Source organism: Peromyscus maniculatus, chromosome 9 (genome assembly GCF_049852395.1).
Source record: "Peromyscus maniculatus bairdii isolate BWxNUB_F1_BW_parent chromosome 9, HU_Pman_BW_mat_3.1, whole genome shotgun sequence".
In the NCBI taxonomy this organism is placed as follows: Eukaryota; Metazoa; Chordata; class Mammalia; order Rodentia; family Cricetidae; genus Peromyscus; species Peromyscus maniculatus.
In genome coordinates, this window is record NC_134860.1 from 70,559,552 (window position 1) to 70,577,099 (window position 17,548).

Sequence of the window (17,548 nt, forward strand, 5' to 3'; positions counted from 1 at the left end):
ATTGGCTTTCTGTGTATAATCTACTTTGTTAAACTTTAAAATTCTTTTACTTGATTCCCCATTTGCTATCTTAACTTTGTTGGCTATATTTCTGCCTCTAAGATGTATGCCAGTCTCTTACAACTTTCCCTTTCCTGTTAAGGGGCATTAACAGCGTATTACACCTAACAGAGGGGCAGGCTCCAGAAACAGCTATACCCATCAAGGAGAAAGGTACGTGGTCTTGACTTACTGACCACAAAGCATCTTTCCTAATGCTGTTCTGGTCCATGGCTTTCTTCCTGCTTTTTAAGGACAAACATACTAGGAATCTAACAACTGAGGTTGCTCAGAGTTTAACTAACACTCTAACACTAACATGCTAAAAGGAAACTAAGACGGTGGTTATTAATGTGTGTGCCACTTCATTTCTGCCAAACCACACAAGCTGCATTTTCGTATAGCCACACATGTGCCTCAATTCTTCCATCTACTCCTGGCTTCTTGATTTGCTGGCACCAGGCTCATGTGTCAGGGTTTGGACAATCTGTCAAGTGCTTAGCTGTGAGTACAAGGTAGATCTCAATAATGCTTTCTAGTATTAGAAATTACGTGTCACAGAAAATGCAGGTATGTTAACAGGGAGAAGAGAACCCCGGAATACAGTCTTACTATATACTTACAATATTTCAAAAGACTGAATTTTTGTTTTTGGAATACCTCATATACTTCAAATTGACAAATTCCCTAGAGATAATCTTGAATTTTAAATTAAGATCATAGTAGTGATAAATTCACTAGCTTTCTACAATCCTTCCAAAAAGATTATGATTAAAAATCATCAATTTATTTGACAAATACTTACAGGACATCTACTATATCTAAGTACAAGAATGTGAAATTAATTAAAAGGCAGCTCTTATCTCCAAGGAACCTAAGACCTCATGGGAATAACAGTAGAAAAAAGTAGTACACATAACATGATCTAGGGCTTGAAAGACTGTCAAAACTTTCTAAAATGGGGGAATTAATATTCTCTAAATAAGAGCATTTGTAAAATCATGGAGGAAGAAAAACAGAACAGTAAGTACCAGAGGTCATGAAAAAGTGGAGTTCTGCTGGAGCTATCAAAGGAACATGGGTCCAAGGCAAACCACAACAAGAAATTTCTACTTCGCTCAGTGGACAAGCCCATGCTCAGAAGGCTTTTTGTAGCAAAGAAGCAAAAAGACCAAGGAGGTGCCCTAAGGAGTCATCGTAGTTTCTCAGTCTAGATGACGGACTGATTTCTAAGTAGTTATGGTGCGCGTTTGGTACTGAGGGTATAATGACTGGAGTGCCTATAGATCTAGTTAACTTTGACCTCACTATTTTTATTTGGCTCTACTAGCCCCCTCGCTGCTCCTAGCATGGGATATATCTTCATCTTATGTCATCAGTAACAGCAGTTTCTGTTTCTAGAATCCTTTTTCACCAGATAAAAGCAAGGCAAATGCCTACCTTTTCTTAGACTCAGCTTAAATAACACCTTCTCTGTGTGGCTTGCTCCACCATGCTATTTTAAAATACACCCAGCTTGATGCTCTTTTCACTTGGCCCTTGCTCTCCTTTTAATAGACTAATCTGCCCACTGTCTATGCTTTTGTTTGCTTTTCCCTACAACAATTTTGTAAACTTCAGAGGGAGGTAGAGTCTTGCCTCTTTTATTCTCAAGAGTGGCTGGTGTGTATCACTACTCTGGAGAACATTGATGTATATAAGAACTGCTAAACCTCATCATCTTCCTAAGAAAGAAAATTAATTAACAAACCACGATAAATATGATATCCAGGAGAGGCCAGTAAAGGTTTGGAAAATCTGTTTCTGTAATCACGATTGAGTGAAATGAGAAGGTTGTGGGTTTGTCATAAAAATAAGCAAGTATTGTAAAAACAAACAAACAAACAAACAAACAAAAAACAACAACAACAACAACAAAAAAACAAGCAAGTATTATAAGGTGAGAGTACAGGCCTACCACAGTGATTCATTCCAGGACTACAGAGGCAGAGGCAAGGGGATCATGAATTTAAGGCCAGTCTAGGTTACATAGTGAAACCTTGTCTCAATAATAAACCAAATCCCAAATAAACAACCACTACCACCACCAACAAATACAAACAATCACCTCTATAAGAATACCTCAGAACTGGAACCACTGTTTTGGCAATAATATCACTTAGTAAATGTTTGAAGTGAATGATGATAGAGAACAGTTTCTGTATAAGTGAACAAATTTCTGAGGGAGAGCAACAGAGCAGAAGAAACAGATGTATCGCCGGGCGGTGGTGGAGCACGCCTTTAATCCCAGCACTCGGGAGGCAGAGCCAGGCGGATCTCTGTGAGTTCGAGGCCAGCCTGGGCTACAGAGTGAGTTCCAGGAAAGGCGCAAAGCTACACAGAGAAACCCTGTCTCGAAAAACAAAACCAAAAAAAAAAAAGAAGAAGAAGCAGACGTATCAACACAATCTGGAGTAAATCATGTAAATTGTAAATGCTGTCTAATTTTCAAAGGTCCCAGAGATCAGGCAGGAAAAAAAGCCTTTAGGTCTAGAATGCAGCGTGAGAATGTTAGTTAAACCTGTATGTAGAACGCAAACTAATAAATGAAGGGCTCAGTGCATGAAACTAAAGGAGTCATAGCAAACAGAGGCTATTCTAGAACGACTACAGGATACTTTTAAATACATGATATCATGTGTCTTTACTTTATTACAAGAAGGGCACTGAGAGTCAAGAAAGCTGATATGCCCAAAACATATCAGCCAGCAAAGGTCTGAGATCAAAGAATCCAGCTTTTCTGACTCTCAACTCCAGGCAACTTCTATCCTCCCCATACTAATTTCTGCTCTCATACAGAGGCATGTTTCATAAGGTAAGCAAGACCTCACCACAACATCCTCCCAATATTCTGTTATAGCCAGGGAGGAAGTAAGAGAAGGTTGGAAGAGTACCAAGTGCAAGCTTGGTTCTTAGAAGAAGTATGAGTATTCCCTAATAGGGATTTGTCACAATGAGCACAAACCACAAAGAAACTCAGAGTGGAAGACACTCGTGGTGGTGTGAATGAAAATGCACCCCCACCCCACCAGGGCCATAGGGAGTGGCACTATTAGGAGGTGTGGCCTTTTGGAGTGGGCATGGCCTCGTTGGAAGAAATGTATGTGTGTGTTGGCGGGGGACCTGGAAGTTGAGGTTTCAAATGTACAAACCAGGCCTAGTGCCTCTCTCTTCCGGCTGCCCGAGGCTCTGGGTATACAACTCTAAACGACTTCTCCAGCACCATGTCTTCCTGCATGTCATCATGTTTCCCTCCATGACAATAATGGTCTAAACCTCTGAACTGTAAGCCAGCCCCAATTAAATGCTGTCCTTTATAAGAGTTGCTGTGGTCATGGTGTCTCTTCATAGAATAAAAATCTTAACCAAGACAACACTGAACACTTCAGTTCTACAACTGAATTTCAGTTGCCTGTATAGCTATACTTAATTCTTTAAGTCAGAGCTTGGCAATTCATGTCAGGCTATGGTGTGAATGGGCAGTGATCTCCTCAGTCTCAAGAGCTGCATGGAAGGGCTACGGTGTGGACAGGCAGGGAGCTCCTCAGTCTCAGGGCTGAAGACTTAAGTGCTCATCTATGAGAGGCAAGTATAGTGTTATGCACATGCAATCCATCTCTCAGGAGACCAGCCTAGACTATGCAAGGAGACATGAAAACAAATTCTATTCACCACAGCATGTCCATAGGATGGATTACTGGCAGTACCCGAAATCCTTCACATGGAACAAGGCTGGAAGCACTATCCTGGCTTTCTTTAAAGTCAATGATCTAGAGAGCTCTGTGCAGGCAAGTTAACTTAGTGACACAATTTGTATACACAAGGAGACAAAACTCGAAATTTTCTTTTGTAATTTAATGACCAAAGGCAACTGAGTGGTGAGTACTATCACTGTCTTTTGCCCTCTTTTCAAAATGTAATAAATATTTTAAATGGATTTACAGAAGATACTCAACTGGATAATGTCGAGAACTTCAACAGCATAGTTTCACCAGAGTCAATGTCAAGGAGAATAACTATCATTAGACACATATATAAAGAAATAGGACACAAAAAGCATACCTGTGGGGCATATCCAGGAGGCACATAAATAGGAGGCACGGAACCATTTGGGGACATCATTGGAACCTGAGCAGGACCTGAATGGGTTAGAGAAATGATACAATAATGCATTGCTGCTTGTCAAGGTGGAGAGCAACAGGACTGCTTCACCTACGCTACACATCAAGCCAACAGTGCTGTAATACTATACCACGGAAAGAAATTAAGAGTACTGAGTTTTTATATAACATTTACTTTATATTTTTATCAAACTTTTTATATAACTAAGGTAGTATATGTAACGAAGTTTTTATGTAACGTTTACTTTATAAAGTGTACAGATTATCTTTCAAGTACATCTACATTTCTCAAACTTGCCCAGTGCTTACACTAACCTGGGTAACACTTAAAACCTAAGATTTATAGGCTCTCCAATAGAAAGGCTCAGTTGGTTTATAATCTCAAATCATTGTATTTACTGTACAAATACCCCATGGGACTTTCATGATTGGGTAAGTAGGAAAATCAAATTGAACTTTGTATTTAAAAAAAAAATCAATTAGAAATACAAAAGGAACCCCCCCACACACACACACACACAAATCAACAAAACAGGCAGAAGGGGGAGTAGCCAGAGGAAGGACAGTAAGGCTCTTTGCAAGGTTCTGAGCAGTGCAGTGTGGTCTTGTCTGTGGGGCTGAGAACAAGTCCTTACATGTGTGCTTGTCCACCATGTGAGGAATGGCCATGCGCATTTCCTCAGAGACAAGTTTAGTCTCTCCCAACACAGAGACACTGTAAACAAGAACCCGGAACTTCACTTGTGCTCTGCCTTTTACTTTTATGGAGTTACCTTTCCAGACAACTTTTATAAGTTTGGAAGGTTTTGTTCTTTCTAGAACAAAAATCTTCCTTGCTTTAAATACTGTTTTAGAAAATCCCTCATCTTCAGCTCTTTTCCCCCCGGTAACTTTAGATGGCAGTGTCCCATACACACCAGTTTTTAATCATATGAAAGGAATAGTTTTCCTTTTTTAAAGAGAGAGGGAGAGAGAGAGAGAGAGAGAGAGAGAGAGAGAGAGAGAGAGAGAGAGAGAGAGAGAGAGAGAGAGAGAAATTACTCCTTTTAAGAAAATAACCCGTCAGATCTGGTTTTAAAAAAAAAGCCTTGTGGGGTGGGAGGTGGTTTTCCTTTTACATGCAAAATTTAAATCAGCAGGGGAGGTGAATGTTTCCACTGGTCAGGTCACCAGGACTGAAGAACAGGTTCCAGCAAATCCAGATAGATTCCAGTCTTTCTTGGGAGGGGGAGGGGTAAGGACAGAGCAGCCTAGGGTGATGGGGTGGAGGGTGGGGGAGTGAAGAAAGAGAAAGAGAGAGGTAAAGAAAAATACTAAGAAGAAAAATACTAAGTCGTGGCAAATGAGGGCAAATGAAGAGAAAGGGGTGGGAAAGGAGGAGGAGCAGAGGACAAGAGATAAGCAGGAAAGGAGGAAACATTAACCAGAGCCCAGGAGGGACAGTAGGAGGAGAGCAAAGAAAAGGGATGGAGGAGCGGGAAGGGTGAGTGAGGACTGCATGGTTACTAGAAAGCAAGCAGAGAGGATGCAGACTTGTGCAGTACACCACGTGTGTCTGTACAGAGAACATCAACAACACACTGTCCCCCAGAGGAGCCCAGCAAATGCCTGGAGCTGGAGTGCTCAGGGCCTGGCCAGCCAAGTGTTCTAACACCAAAAACATCATAGCTCCGAAACACATGACATTCTTCTGAATGTTATCTCCTAAATGAATCTATTCACTTATTTAAAGTGTGTGTGTGTGTGTGTGTGTGTGTGTGTGTGTGTGTGTGTGTGTTGCCCACATGTGTGCTTGTCCACCATGTGCATGTCTGGTTCCTGTGAAGGTCAGAAGAGGGTGTTGGATCCCCTGGAACTGGAATTATGGATGGTTGTGAGCCACCATAGGGATGCTGGAAACCGAACTCAGGTCCTCTGTAAAAGCAACAAATGCCCTTAACCCCTGAGTGGTCTCTCCAGCCTCCTCTAAATAGTATTTTAGTCACAAATTGTAAACACTAACACTATAGGCCAGGTCTTGAGTGATTTTTTTCTCTTTATAATCATTTAATCAAGCAACTACTTTTTATCATTACCCATTTTCCAGAAAGAAAATGAGACAGAGGGAATTTAAGCCTGCCCAAGTGGTAGAGATGGAATTAAAAACACTTGCAGTTTCGTTTCTCATGAATACTGCAATGCTACTCACTGCTGGTAACTGGTCTGAGACATTAGGTCTCACCTCTAAAGGGTTTTGTTTTGATTTCTTTGAAAAACACGAGTGAAAGCAGGAACACAATTTTAAATTTAAGTAAACATTATATATTAGTTTACGAAATAACACTTGTGAGAGACTCTTTAAATCTCTATGCAGAAAGGCTTCATTCAAAACACACTTTACTACTTTCTGGAGAAATAGGAACATTTACACACTAATGTTCCTTTTTATTCATTAACTAAATAAGCCAGTAAACTAGCCTTCCAAATTCTAAGAACTGACTTAGATATTATTTATAAAATGTGAGACTTGGTTGGAAAACAAAGAATGTATTGAAAATTGTATTTGTACTCTTAATAAAAGAAATTATCCCTTGCTGAGCTCTCTGGACTAAGCTTAGACCTCAGGCCCTTTGTTCCCGCTGCAAAGTTTAATCTTGTGTCAAGTCATTAACATCAGACAGGGACTGATGAAGGTGATGTGGAAATGAAGCAGACAGGCATCTTCAGAAGCACGCCTGCTCTTTACTCAGAACCACCAAAACTTTTTGTTTTTGTTTCTGTTTAGCTGTTAAGACTAGTAACTCCCAGCTGATAAACACTTACAGTTGCAGCACACAGCTGCTGTGGGGCTCCTCCTTCCACTAGAAATAAGTCTAACTATATAAAACACTGCAGTTACAATTCATAGGGCACTGCATTGTGTGCTGTTTGTTGTTTCTTCTGAGTCAGGGTCTTCCTATGTAGCCCAGGCTGGCCTCAAACTCACCATTCTCCTGCCTCAGCCTCCAGAATGCTACTATTACAGGCATTTATCTCCATACTCAGTTCACATTTTACTTGGATAGCTGCTAAAATAGCTCATCATTTAGTTGCAAAACAAGTAGCACAAAAACTTCTTTATGTTGTGATCATTTAACTACTTAAGTAAATTTTCTAATCAGGAGGCAGACATGCCACGTGGCTAGATTTTTTAAAGGCAATTTATCAGTACCATATACATTATCTAAAATATTGGAGGGATATATTCAACATTGAGCACAAAACCTGCCACACCCCCAATTCAAAAACAGTAAACACACCACTGATATTCAGATCCAAATGCTAACAGCACCATATTGCTTGTCCTATGTCCACAGTAACAAAACTCTAAACCTCTGCACACTTATTAACACAAACGCCTGATTATCTCCTAAGTTCAACACTACTTTGTAATTCAGGAAGTTCTAGAAGATTAAGCACAAACTGTCTTAAATTTGTATGCAGCAAAGCAGGCTGTGTCGAGGGAAGTCCAACCTGCTTATAAGGGAGTACATAAAATGTACACTCAGCATAAGAAAGCTTCGACAACTGTGGCTATACCTAACAGCTCCTTTAGAATTTACAAGCTGTGGGCAAAACCTACCCCAAAGCACTGAGTGCTTTCATTATTGTTTAAGGGCCTATTTCTTACTTTAAAAATCTGTAAAAGAGAGTACAATTCTATTATTATTTGCCTTCAATGTGAGAAACTCCCCACCCCAATTCTTAAAAATGCCATCAATATCTTAATATCTAATTCATTTTACCTCGCATAAACTGTTTCCTTGTTAATCTACATTCATATTTAGGTAATTCCATTCTTAAGAGAAAAAAAGCTACAGATTTGTCCAAGCATTTAAAATTAAATATGCAACGGGCTGCTAACTGCTGGCGTGCACAATGGCTTCCAAATTATCTGATGCCAATTTTCAGATCAGAAAACCCGAATAAAATCAAGAGGCCAGAATAGGGCGTGCTGTGAAATATAAAATTAGTCTAGCACATATAGTGTACTATTTTCATAACCTCATAACAATTTAGAGTGTTTTTATAGCGAACATATTCGGCATCTATTAAAAACCACACAACACGGCTTTAGGTTAATACAAAGCTTGCTATGTTTAAAATAAAAGCGAATACTCAAAAACAGCAAATCTTACCACTCATTTTGTTTCTACAGGAGCAACAGCAAACAAGAAAAACCAACAAGGAAACGGCGCAGTACACGTTTGCAGCTTTAATTGGAGAACAGTTTCGGTTTTTTTTTTTTTTTTTTCAACGCTGGTAAGAGGAAAAGATCCTTTGACCGAGTCACGTGACAGCTATCACATGACCTACACTGAACCGGGAAAGACCGGCAGAGAAAACAGTGCAAAGGGTCCTGCTTGGGAGCTACTGAAACCAAACGATTAAAAGGCTTCTCCAGCTGAATGCACCGCGTTCCGCCTTCCTTAAGAGCCAATGTAAACGCTCCTCAAAATAAACATTCCGGAGACGTATTCGATGGAAAACCACGCCCTTTTTTATTCACCGGTTTATTCACCCATCCTGCTGCTGTCTTTCACTTACAAAGTTAGGGGTAAAATTAATTTCAAAGCCTTGATCCCAAATGTGAGTGTATAATTATCGGCATTCATGCTTATCTTTAGGAATGTCTATAATACACAAAGAACTGCACACCCAACAGGCATAGATGACAAGTTCCTTAAAGGTGGAATATATTTCATGCTGTTTTTTTCCCCTCGAAAGCTGATGAGGGCTTCTGCTTTTATTATCTGTTTACTTTCTTTTTTATGATTTTTAAAAAATACTTAATAAGACTTACTCTGGGCATTAAAGAAAGATACTTAGAGGATAGTATTCTTGTTCATATTTATAAAATATGGCACTCATGCAAAAAGAGATACCAAGAAAATGACCTATACTCAGTTACAAGCTGGAAAAAAAATCACGATTTTTTTTGGAAGGGTCTTTTCATTACTTAATGATGCCGTGTAAATTCAGATTATCAGCTGCTTACACACACATATAAGTAAAGGCTGGGATCTGACATGTAGCACTGTGGGGAAACTGGATTTGGTATTAAACTATACTGAACGTTAAAATCAGCTCCAATATTGACTAGCATGGCGATTTACCACTATTCTTTGAATCTGTCTCCTGTGGAAAGGTTCAACTGATCAGCCTCATGGCATTGTTGGGAGAATGGAGTTAGATAAACCAGAGCATGAAATACACTGGTTGGTGCTGCTGAATAACTGATAGTTATCCTAAGTAAAACTATAATCCTGGACTTTCAAAACTAATGATTACCCAGCACAGAGGGACCATCTGGAGGATCCTGCTTGTAGAGGCATCTTTACTAGAGAAGCGGAAGCAAGTGCAGCTAAGTCACGTGCCAAGCACACACAGGCAAAGGCAGGGTTGCCTCATAGGATAATTACATTTTAAAGTGCAGGCCCTGGTTTAAAGGCCCAGTGTGTCCCCCAAAGATAAAAATAAATAAATAAAGAAACCTGGCAAGACACAGCCCGGGGCAGCAGGTTAGTGTGGTTTTAAATTTCGAATTTTCAACTTGACCAACACTGTCAGAATTGCTCAGGAGTCTACTAATAGTCAAAGCTTGCCCTGCATTTCCTAATGATTATAGAGCTGCTCTGTACTCACTGGCCGAAGTCGCCATCCCACATCAGATCTCTCAACATGAACTGGAACTCTATCAACACTTGACTAAGGTTTCTTACCCATGTACCTGTGCTCAGAAGCACACCCCACCGCCAACTCACTCTCTACACTTCCCTTGATCTGACCCTCCACTGGGAATCTCCTTCACTGCTCATTTCTCTCACCCTTTGCATTTTCACCTTCTGCTCAGCCACTGAAACCATTCCTTTGGCAACGCCCCCTCCCCCACACAGTAAAAATGAAACAAACATTTTATGTGCTCCTAGAAACCATCCAGCGACCACTATTCACAGGTAATCTTTTCTTCCTTTGTTGTTGTTGTTGTTGTTGTTCTTCGAGACAGGGTTTCTCCGTGTAGCCTTGAAGGTTCTGGAACTCACTCTGTAGACCAGGCTGGCCTCAAACTCACAGAGATCAGCCTGCCTCCCAAGTGCTGGGATTAAAGGCGTGCGCCACCACCGCCTGGCTTTGACTGCATCCTTTTCTAGGTGAGGAGTGTAGTAATGGTAGAGTGATTAGCCAGCTAGCCTAACAATGCACAAGGTCCAGGGTCAGGTTCTAGTATCATGAAAAAAATCTAAAAGAAAAAAACAATCCTATGTCTAACCAATTTAATTTGCTTAATTTTGAGGCTTATAAAATTAGATAGTATTATCTTCTGTAACTTATCTGCCACATGCTGCCTAAGGCATTTGGTATAGATCAGTAAATGAAAATGGATAAATCTCCTTACACTGGAAGAGAATCCTCAGCAGGTAAAGGTGTTTGCTGTTAGTACTTGACAACTGAATCTAATGCCCAGGATCCATATGGTGGAAGAACAGAGCTGGACTCCTCCAAATCATCCTCTGACCCCATATGCATGCCTTGGCAAGTATGCCCCACCTCGTTTTTAAAAATCTTAAATAATAAATACATGATAAATAAATCAGATTGTGGTAAATCATATGTTTGGAGGTAGTATGTTTGCAAGTGTGTATGCAGAAAACATGTCTGAAGGTAAAAAATGATGATATAAGAAAGAAATAAAGCAGGGTAAGATGGATGGCTGGGTAAAGACTGGTGCTGCTTGGCAGGGCTAGCTAAGAATTGAAATTCAAAATAGTGTCAGGCTCTGTTTCTCTAAGAAGGCAACTTTTGAGCAAAGATTTAAGTGTGGGAATGAGTCACATGGGTTTCTGAGGAAAGATCATTTTTCATAGAGAGATCAACCAGCACAAATTCCCCAAAGGAGGGGTATGACACGCATGCCCAGTTGCAAGAATACTAGAGTTACCAGTGTTAACATTCTGATCCTGCCTTGTGGCGCCACTCTATGCCCTGACATAGAAGCCTATTCTTAAGGGAAACTCCGCCCCTTCCTCTCTAGGCTCTTTCTTCCACTTTCCTCCCTCTGGAAACCCTTGCCTCCCTCTCTCTTCATCCCTCTCTCTTTCTCTCTGGCCCCCCAACAACCAGATCGTGGCCAGGGAGGTGGAGGGGGAGACAGGGAAATAAGATTCCCGTGGGCCTTGTAGGACACTGTCAGATCTTTCTTTGGCTTTTACCATAAGTGAAACAGGTAGACATTGCTGGATTTAAGACATTATCTGGATTATATCTCTAAAGAATTCATGCAACTCACTGTGGGGTGGGGGTGGGGGGTGGCGCAAGCCCTTAATCCCAGCACTCGGGAGGCACAGGCAGGTGGATCTCTGTGAGTTCGAGGCCAGCCTGGTCTACAAAGCAAGTTCCAGGAAAGGTGCAAAGCTACACAGAGAAACCCTGTCTCGAAGAAAAAAAAAAAAATCATCCAACTCATACACATTGCTTGTGGGACTATGGTACAACACTTAAGAAAACTAAAGTTCAGCTTTCTGTACAGCCCATGACCCAGAGTGGAAACCCCCAAAGGACTGGATCTAGGTTATCTACAGCAGGCATTTGCATCAGCAACACAGTGGATGAAACGGGCCTGGGACACCAGACACCCAGGTTTGGATAGGCTACATGTCAGATGTTTAAGAGGCATCAGGACAGATGCCTCATGAAAGAGACCACTGGCTTAACTACTCTGGGATTCAAAGACATATTTAGTCTGAGAGATAAATTCTGTTGTCTTGGATAAATGGGCATCTAATCCATGAGACTTGCTAACATCACCAAAGGAGAAGTGGAAATAGAATAGACTCTAAAGGGGAGATTTCTGTAGGTCTCATAGCCCACATCTTTCTTTAACAGATCCTACTATACCCAGAAAGAGAAATTCTGGATTTAGGATTATGTAATTGTTATTTTTTGAAAGGCAGGGCGAAATCCTTTCCTGATGTATTAACTTACATTGCTTTCATCAAGCACTGCATAAGAGGCTCTATCAGTTCAGTAGCACTACTACTTGGAATGTGGATTTTAAAATTTGGACAATATTATTCTTATTGTGCATTACCTAGTCCGTTTTTTCATCTTTCATTGTGTACCCCAATATATTGTTTACCTGAATAAATTTATCTGGGGATCAGAGGACAGAGCCAGGCACTAGATTAGACATAGAGGCAAGACAGTGGTGGCACACTCCCTTAATCCTATCACTTGGGAGGCAGAGATTTATTTGGATCTCCGTGAGTTCAAGGCCACAATGGAAACAGAGCCAGGCATGGTGGTATACGCCTTTAATCCCAGCATTTGAGATCTCATGCCTTTGCTACTTTGGGAAGTATTTGGGAAGCACACATGCCTTTAATCTCAGCACTAGGAAGGAAGGAAGATGGCAGAGCACAGAAAGGTATATAAGGCATGAGTAAACAGGAAGTCTCAATCTAGAGGCTGAGGAGTTGGTAAGGTGAGTTGGCTGTGTTTTGTTCTGTTTCTCAGATCTTTCAGCGTTCACCTCAATATCTGGCTCCTGGTTTTCTATTAATAAGAACACATCAATTCATGTTACCTTTTTATTTCTATATGGGTTGCCTTTTAAAAATAGATTAGTAAGATTTGAGTTTTCTAGGTACTTAATCCTTTGAGTTAAACTGGGTATAATTATCTCCTTGGTTTATGACTTTTCATATATTTTATGAAAATGTACAAAAGTTTCTAATTGAATTGGAGTGAAACATTGTTTGACAGCACTCTGTGTGTGTGTGTCTAAAGCCAGCTCCAGTTATAAATTTAATTTCTCTCATTATTTTTGTGTTTATCCTTACTCAAGAATTGGACTTTTAGGTAAAGTATGAAAAGGTGGTGTGATTCCATTAATCCCAATTGCTAGCTAATGGTCCAGCAATTGTCTCCTGTTTTCTACCCCACAAGGCAAACCTCCTCTTGTGAGCACATAATGCCAACAAGATCATTTTATGGAAAACCTTATTTTAGAGGAGAAGGGTTTTTCAAGGATTCAAACAAGAACAGAAGCCTTCAAAAAATCACGCTTTACCCAACCACAATCAAACTTTTCCCTCAGACCACTCTACTGAGATTATACTGGGGACAGTCTCTTGACAAATCTAATTAACACTGACGAGGAATCCCTGCTTCTCCTTCACATACAATCCTTGATCTTCCTTCTCCAGCAGGCCTTTCAAGTGCTTACTGGTTTGTGTTCTGTTCTTTCAGGCGTTGTTTTCCTGGACGTTTGTTCTTGGCCGCCTTTTGCTATTCGACATCATCTCTCAGGATGGCCTTACTCACACTCATAAAAGCTTGCAATTCTGTGCCTCAAGAGATCTTTCTTCTGAGCTCTGGGTCTATATGAATTTCTATATGAAATTCAAATCAGTCATTTTCCCATCAATGCACACTCTAAGGTCTGTATTTTCCATGGAAATTTAAGGCTCCATTTTAACAGAAACTTGACAGTAACGCTGGATTTTATTTTCCCCCACTCATCTCACATCATTAACTGGGAAGTTCTGATGGTTTTATTCCTCAACTTATCTCTCAAACCCACCTCCTCTCCTTCTGTAAACTGCTACAGGAATAACAGGTTTAAACTATCCCAGTGTTCTCCTGGTGGGTCTCCATACTACTGCTAACATGAATTTAAAAACAAACCAGCTTGTCTTCTCCTCTGCTTAAAAATCTTTTACTGTTTATGAAATCAAGTCTAAGTGACTGCATTTAAGCTGATGAAATACAACTCCATTCTGGTCAATATTGAGTGAACTATATTGTTTGCCACTTGTACAAAAATATTTCAAATGGACTTTGGCATTATTTGATATTTTAATTTGACTATCTCTATATCCTAAACAATAGCGGTAGCATGTGGCAGACTTTTGTGAGGGACAGATGATGTCCTGAGTGAATGTGTCTTACAGGATCACGACCATGCCAAGGACCCCAACACCTCAGATGTCTAAGAATGGCAAGGCCTTCCTGGGTCAGGCTTAGGGGACAGCAGAGCCTTCTAGGGTCGAGGACTCCATGAACCACAGACCTTCAGCTAAAACCAGACTGTGCAGGGAAGTGTCAAGTGCAGATTCCTCCTCAGGGAGGACTGCTACCCGACAGTCCCTACAGAGCCCTCTACTGAGGTTTGCTAAACCAGCTCCCCCTCCCACTCTGTTGCCACAGGATACTGATAAACAAGCTGAGATTCCAGCAGAGCACACAGGGAATCCCAGCACTTCTGTGTGTGTGTCTGTCCGTCCTTCATTCCCCTTCACCCTAACTAGGTCATGTAGGCCATGGCAGACTTTGAGCTTTCCCACTGAACTCTTTACAGCTTTAAGACCTGAAAAGTTAGTTTTATAACTTGGTTTCCTCAGATGTAAAATAGAGATAACTGTTACTCTACTTTATGTGGATATAGTGGGGGTTAAATTAAATTCATACCTGCAAAGCACAGCAATGCTTGGTACACATATAGTATATAAGCCATGATAGTTGTGTTAGCCTTGACAAACCTACCTGAAAAAAATGCTAGTGGTGTGTCAACATGTTGTGGTAAGTCTAAAGTAGTGGTACGGTGGGCTATGCTGTTAAATAAAGATAACTGTGAAAAATAGCTGAGGCTATCTGAAAATAAAAACACTGGCATGTTTGTAAGTTTGTTACACTTGTCACAATCAGACAAAGATGAGGAAATTATGCACATTAATGCAAAGTACATTGTATAAACTATAATGCTCTCAGTCTCCTGTTTTTATATTTCTGTAAGAAAAGTATTTGATTTAGATTACCAGCCTAACAAAGGTTTTAGGAAACATATATACATCTATATTTTCCTACGATAGCTGAAAGATTATTCAAAACAGGGACCATATCACTAATGCTGAGCCTTTTTAACTAATGGTAATTCTGAGGACAGTAATTCAGTAGAGCATCAAATCCTGTTGGCAGAAGTCAGTAACACCTACTGCATACAAAAACAGAAAACAAAAAGTCTTATTTTCTCAGGATAATTAATATATACAAAAGGAAAGCTGGGCATGGTGTTGTATTCAGGAGGCAGAGAAAGGCCATCTTGGTCTCCATAGCCAGTTCCAGGCTAACCAAGGCTACATTGGAAGACCTCTCAACGAATAAACAAGACATATCCCCTAAAAACAATAAAGATATAAAAGGGCAAGGATCCAATTCAATGAACTTGTCTTTACAATTAATTTTTTAATCTGAGAATTCCATACATTAACACATTGTATTTATTTACATCATTTTTGTCCCCTCACTTCCAACTCCTCTTGTGTTGTTCCCTGTGGTGGTCTGAAAGAAAACGGCCCCCAAAGGGAGTGACACAAATGGGAAGTGTGGCCTTGTTGGAGTAGGTGTGGTCTTGTTAGAGGAAGTGTGTCACCGTGGAGGAGAGTTTTGAGGTCTCATATATGCTCCTCATGCCCAATGAGACAGTTTGCTTCCTGTTGCCTACCAAGATGTAGAACTCTCGGTTACCTCTCCAGCACCATGTCTGCCTGCATGCCGCCATATCCTACCATGATGATAATGGACTAAGCCTCTGAACTGTAGCAAGTCAATCAATTAAATGCTTTCTTTTACTAGAGTTGCTGTGATCATGGTGTCTCTTCACAGCAATAGAGACACTAAGACAGTTCCCATCCTGAATTCATGACCCCTTCTATAATTACACACACACACACACACACACACAAAATGATTCAATTCCAATTAATGCTCCCTATATGTACATGTGTTTAGGGCTAACCACTACAGCTCTTCATTTAGGGTTGGAGCTTCCTTAAACTTTCCGTCTGCTCTAGCATGTGGATTGATTAGTGGTGTGCACATCTTGTGCAGACACCTATTCTATTGAGAGTTAGGGGGTGCAGCATCCCTGTCATGTCTGCTACTCACATGGTGGCTTATAACCATCTGTAACTCTAGTTCCAGGGGATCTGATGCCATCTTCCGGCCTCCACATGCACCAAGCACATATGTAGTAGACATGCACACATGCAGGCAACCACTCATACATATAAATAAAAAAATCTTTTTTAAAAAGAAGCTTCTTTGATGAGGGGTGAGAATTGCATTTACCTGTGGGTATAAGGATAAATTCAGAGCATCGTTGGAAGTCACATTAATTTATGAAAATGGCAGTTGAGTGTCCTTTAGGGTCTTTGACCCCTCTAGCCACAGGTTCTTGATTAGGTTTACAGACCAGGCCTGAGTTTCTTCCTACTGAGAGGGCCTTAATTCCAATTAGACAGCTGTGGGTTACAGCCAAGCTCTAAGTGGCACTACTGCACCAGTGGGGATATTGTGCTGGGTCAATCATTGTTGTGGTTCACAGGATTTACAGCTGAGTAGGACTGTTGATTATTTTTCTCTTGGTAGCTTGCATAGATAGCTGTTGTGAATAGAGTGGCAATGAACACAGCTTAGCAAGATCTCTGTAGTAAGTTACTTAGTCATCTGGGTATATTCCAAAAAGTGATAGAAATGGGTCATATGGCAGATCTGATTTTAGTTTATAAGGTTTCTCCACACTGATTTCCAGAATGGCTGCACCAGTCTGCAATCCCACCAAACAGTGAATGAAAGCTCCCCTTTCCCTGGAATCATCCCAGCATTTCTCAATTGTTTTCTTGATCTTAGCTATTCTGACTGGAGTCCGATAAAAGCTCAAAGTAGTTTTAATTTGCATTTCTATAATTGCTAAGTGAACATTTTTATGTTTTCGGGCCATTTTTATTTCTTTTGAGAACTATGTTCAGGTTGGTAGTCCATTCTTTCATTGGGCCATTTGCTTTGACTTTTTTTTTTTTTTTGAGTTTTTTATATATTCTGAGAATTAAACCTCTACTAGATATATACCTAGCAAAGACTGTCTCCCACTCTGTATGCTTCCTATTCACTCAGTTGATCATTCCCTCTGCTCTATGGAACCTTTTTAGTTTTATGAGGTCCCATTTATTAGTTCCTTAATTCCTGGGCAAACAGAGTCCTACTCAGAAACTCCTTTCTTGTGCCTATATGTTGGAAGTACTGCCTATGTTTTTTTTCTAGCAGTTTTAGTATTTCAGGTTTCACATTGAGGTCTTTGATCCACCTGGAATTGACTTTTGTGCAGGGTGATAGATATGTGTCTAATGTACTCTTTCCCATGTGGACATTCAGTTTTCCTTGCATCATTTATTAAAGATACTATCTTTCCTCCCGCATTTATTTTTGGCATCTTTGTCAAATAGCAAATGGCTGCAATTAGGTGCCCTTGAATTGGAATTCCACTGATCTAT

At 40.4% G+C, this 17,548-nt stretch overlaps 1 protein-coding gene across 11 annotated transcripts in view; it reads right to left on the reverse strand.

Annotated features, from left to right (window-relative positions):
* Fndc3a (fibronectin type III domain containing 3A) overlaps positions 1-17,548 on the reverse strand; it is a 155,102-nt gene that overhangs the window by 42,716 nt on the left and 94,838 nt on the right. For 10 of the 11 annotated variants that reach the window (XM_076545351.1, XM_076545349.1, XM_076545348.1 and 7 more), the window contains one exon: positions 4,141-4,217. In XM_076545351.1, the coding sequence (XP_076401466.1) occupies positions 4,141-4,217 (77 nt within the window). Of the gene's footprint in view, positions 1-4,140; positions 4,218-8,356; positions 8,492-17,548 lie in introns of those variants that run through there. The other variant, XM_016007481.3, reaches the window with a different exon arrangement.